Source organism: Mesoplodon mirus (genome assembly GCF_964341445.2).
Source record: "Mesoplodon mirus genome assembly, chromosome: 7".
Classification (NCBI taxonomy): Eukaryota; Metazoa; Chordata; class Mammalia; order Artiodactyla; family Ziphiidae; genus Mesoplodon; species Mesoplodon mirus.
The window spans coordinates 135,722,028-135,726,404 of NC_138983.1; the positions used below are offsets into that span (position 1 = coordinate 135,722,028).

At 42.1% G+C, this 4,377-nt stretch overlaps 1 protein-coding gene across 1 annotated transcript; it reads right to left on the reverse strand.

Annotated features, from left to right (window-relative positions):
- Positions 1-978: 978 nt before the first annotated feature.
- Positions 979-2,097, reverse strand: KCNJ1 (potassium inwardly rectifying channel subfamily J member 1; the record flags this gene model as incomplete). Its single annotated transcript, XM_082628346.1, has 1 exon — positions 979-2,097. The coding sequence occupies one exon, from the start codon at positions 2,095-2,097 to the stop codon at positions 979-981; it is 1,119 nt and encodes a 372-aa protein (XP_082484472.1).
- Between the last annotated feature and the right edge of the window lie 2,280 nt (positions 2,098-4,377).

Genomic DNA, 4,377 nt, shown 5'->3' on the forward strand with positions numbered 1-4,377 from the left:
TGAAAAACACAAGATATATTTTTCTCAGAATTATTAGCAGTATTTTCCCTTCTAAACTGTCTTTGCTCCTTCAAACTCCTCACTGCCTTCTTGGAAGATCAGGAAGTACTGTTTTAACAGATTTGAAGCCCCTTATCCCATCTAACACAAATTGGAAGAAATATCACCCCTCATTTTCAAATCAAACATTCTTTCTTGCAGGAAAGTGTTCATTGAGATTCTAGAGTGGTGATTTAGCCTCTGTCTAAATGTCCTTGGGCCAACACCCAGCTTGGCCACAGGCTCTGGAGGTGCCGTCGAGCAGGCTGGGCCCTGTGCTCCTCTCCTGTATGTAGAGATGTGGAGTCCATGGGCCAAGCCTCCCCCTTGCGCCTCTGGAAACACAGCATGACCCAGACTTGGATGAAGGCACCAACAACCAGGGCTGGAGAAGGCCAGAGCCTCACAAATGTTCACTGTGCATCCGTCTTTTCTTATTACTTTGATTGGTTCATCTCCCCCAACTCAGGAGACAATTTTTCCTTTGATACAAGCCAATGTTAAAATAAACGTGGCTTCTTTCTTATCAGTAGAACCAAAATAAGAATATTGTTTTCCCCTGATCCTATCTAAAGCTTATATCTTCTTTGGGAAGACTCTTAAAAAGGTTTCATTTGGTCTGCCCATGAGGCTTTCAATGATTTTTGTCTGTTCCCATCAACACTGCATGATTTCAAATAATCCTATTCAAGATTTTATGTGAGCTCCTATGGCTCCCATATTCCAGTTTCCTATAAACCCATTTCATGTTCTCATGCAGTTGCCTTGTAGAGCTATATGTCTTGTAGGATCATGGTTATGGGGTTCAGGGACATTGTGCAGGGAGATTTTAAGGGCTCTTGTCCCACTGTCATACCCCCAAATTCTTGATTGCTCCATAATGTTTCTAGTCACTAGGTATCTTCGAGATTTTGCTCTACTCGTGTTGAAAAGCCACTATTACATTTTGGTGTCGTCTGTTTCACTGACTTCGGACAAGATGAAGTTGGGGTTGTCATAGCCTCTCTTCATCCTGGCTTGAGCATGTTTCTCATTATAAAGGCACATGGCACAGTGAGGCGTCTCCACTTCCACTGTTTTGCTAAAGTTATGGAAATCTACTCGGTATTTCCCTTCCTTGGTCTTGGACACTATGGGAGCAAAACGATAGCCCCAGAGCACCTCTTCTGGGACATAGGATGTCCGGACTTGACAGGTAGCACTGGTTGATTCCACTGTGCCATCTAAAAACACCACTAATTCAAAGTCCTGCTGGGGAAGGGTTTCTGCTGCCATGTGGAAGAAGGGGCTAGTGTGGTCAATGACATGGTAAATTGTCAGCGGGGAGATGAAAAATAAATTTTCATTCCCTGCGTCAACCACAAAGTTGATATTAATCTGATCCAAAATAATGGTCTCTCCTTCAGGAGTGATGGTGGTCTTCAGAAGCTTTCCGTATATGTGACTGCCAATAAGGAGGCTCTTCCGAAGATTAGCCACTCGGATCAAGAGACAGAGCTTCCCACCCCGCTTACTGATCACTGCATTCTTGCTGAAAGTGATGGTCTTGGCACGTTTTTTGGGTCGGGAGATCTTGGCTAAAATGGCACCACACATGAAAGAATTGATGATGACTCCAAGGATAGACTGGAAGATAAGCAGAAAAATGGCAGTGCCACACTGTTCCGTCACACACCTGAATCCATAGCCAATGGTCACTTGTGTTTCCAGAGAAAACAGAAAAGCTGAGGTCAGGCCATTAATGTGCTCCACGCAAGGGGTGTGGTTGGCGGAAGGATGGAACTCAGGGAGATCTTTGTGAATGTAGGCGACCGCATACCACAGGAGACCAAAGAAGAACCAGCTCCCCAAGAAGACTGTGATGAAGATGGTCATTTTGTATCTCCACTTGAGGTCCAGCACAGTCGTCCAGATATCCACAAAGAATATCAGCCTTGACTGTGCCTCTACGTTGCCAAATTCGATGTTACACCTTCCATCTTTGGAGACCAGCCTTGCTCTTCGCGCAGGGCGCCCAAGAAAGTGAGTGACAAACCACTTCTGAAGATGTTTGAACATTCTTTCTGTCAACACCCGACCTGAAATCACATCAAAGAAAAACAAAACAGAACTAAATTATGTGTATAACACTAGTGAACTAAGTGACTCACATAAAGAGCTAACTGTCTATGAAACTTCCATTCAATACAATCTGGGTGAATGATCGCTTGGGCAAGCTGACAACAATGTTCTGGATACCATAATGCTATCGTCAGTAGAAAATTTCTACTACAAGACCATACTGCTTAAAGATAAAGAGAAAAGGGCTTCCCTAGTGGCACAGTGGTTGAGAGTCCGCCTGCCGATTCAGGAGACACGGGTTCGTGCCCCGGTCCGGGAAGATCCCACATGCCGCAGAGCGGCTGGCCCCGTGAGCCATGGTCGCTGAGCCTGCGCATCCGGAGCCTGTGCTCCGCAACGGGAGAGGCCCACGTACCGCAAAAAAAAAAAAAAAAAAAAAAAAAAGAGAGAGAGAGAGAGAAAAAATAATTACAGGGGGATAGATATGTAAAGGAAGCTGAGAGAGCATACATCCATGTGTTTTCTGACCTTAGTCACACCCAACCTTAAAAATGTCTGTGATAACGCAGACAGAGAACAGACTTGTGGTTGCCAAGGGGAAGGGAAGTGGGGGAGGGATGGATTGGGAGTTTGGGGTTGGCAGATGCAAACTATTATACGTAGGATGGATAAGCAACAAGGTCCTACTGTATAGCACAGGGAACTATATTCAGTATCCTGTGATAAACCATAATGGAAAAGAAGAGGAAAAAGAATGTATATATATATGTGTAACTGAATCACTTTGCTGAACAATGGAAATTAACACAACATTGTAAATCCACTACGCTTCAATAAAATAAAAATTTTAAAATGTTTATGATAACAAATTATGGCCTTTACTATGATTTATTTGATAACATTCTTTAAATGAATTCTCCTTTTTTCTTTAATAAATTTAGTCTTAAGCTAAGCAAAACTATCTGTGAAAGCAGAAGTTTGATGCACTATTTACATTTTTGTTCATATATAGAAATAAATAACTATTAAAAAAAGGCTCATCAGTATACTACCTAAATCATCTTATGTACTGCTATGGATACTCACATAGCAAGAGAAATTATAATTCAACTCAATTCTCTCATTTACCTAGTGAAGGAATTGAGAAAATTTTAATGACATTTCCAAAGTCAGGTCCCTCAACAGAAATTAACACAACGTTGTAAATCAACTATACTTCAATAAAATTAAGACAACAGCAAAGTCAGGGACCTAATCATGGCAGGATGACAACTAGAGCGTAAGGTTCCCTGCTTCCAGGTCTGAGAAATCTCTACCTCACTGCGTCTCAGTTATAACATTTTATATTCTAACAACAGATTTCTCTGAAACACTTCAAGAGAAGCATTGGTCAACTTCCTTTTTTTTTTTTTTTTTTTTTTTTTTTTTTTGCTCAACACTATTTAGAACAGAGTTCCTCAATACTGTTTGGTCAAGTTGTATCATAAGATCTCGGAAGTTTTCTCAGTGGGTCACAAGCCTGGGCTGCCAAGATTCCCAAGAGGAATAGTAAGATGCTCACCATCGGTATTTCCTACTTCCTTCCTTGCCCGCAAGCTGAAGGATGGGGCACTCTGATTTAAAGAATCCTGCACAAAGTTAGAACCATGTTTTATTCACTCCTCTATCCCAGCTGTTAGCACAGACCATGGGCACTTACTATTTATTCAATAAGCATAAATGGAATCATTCCTTGAATGAATTAAGCACTTCAAAATACCGTCTGGACAAAGGTCTCATGGATGACATTATTGTAACTTCCACCTTACAGCACAAAACTGAAGGGATTTCCCCCAAACAGACAGCACTGATGAACCCCCGGGGTCATAAACACTAGATGGTCTCCTCCCCTAGCTGTGCCCACCCCACTCCCAAGGTGTGCCTGCTATGGTTGGCAATGTCTTCATGGTATTTTTAATCAAATGCAAACATGTTTCTAAAATAGATTTCAAAATCCCCCTTCAAAAATGTGTTTATTCACACAAACTAGGAAGCGAAACCAACTTAGTGATAAATTTTAAACAAAAGTGATATCCTACCACGTCTTGCTCATGGCCTTAAGCCAGGTGAAAACACAAGAAGACCCCAGGCAGAAGTGGTGATGAGAAAACCACGGCTGTGGTGATTGGAAGGACAGGTTCTAAAGATATTAAAAAAGAAAAAAAAAAAGTAACCAGGAGAGCAGACAGCAGGGCACTCAGAGGGGCCTGCCCCTCATCTCACCCAACCCTCATTGAC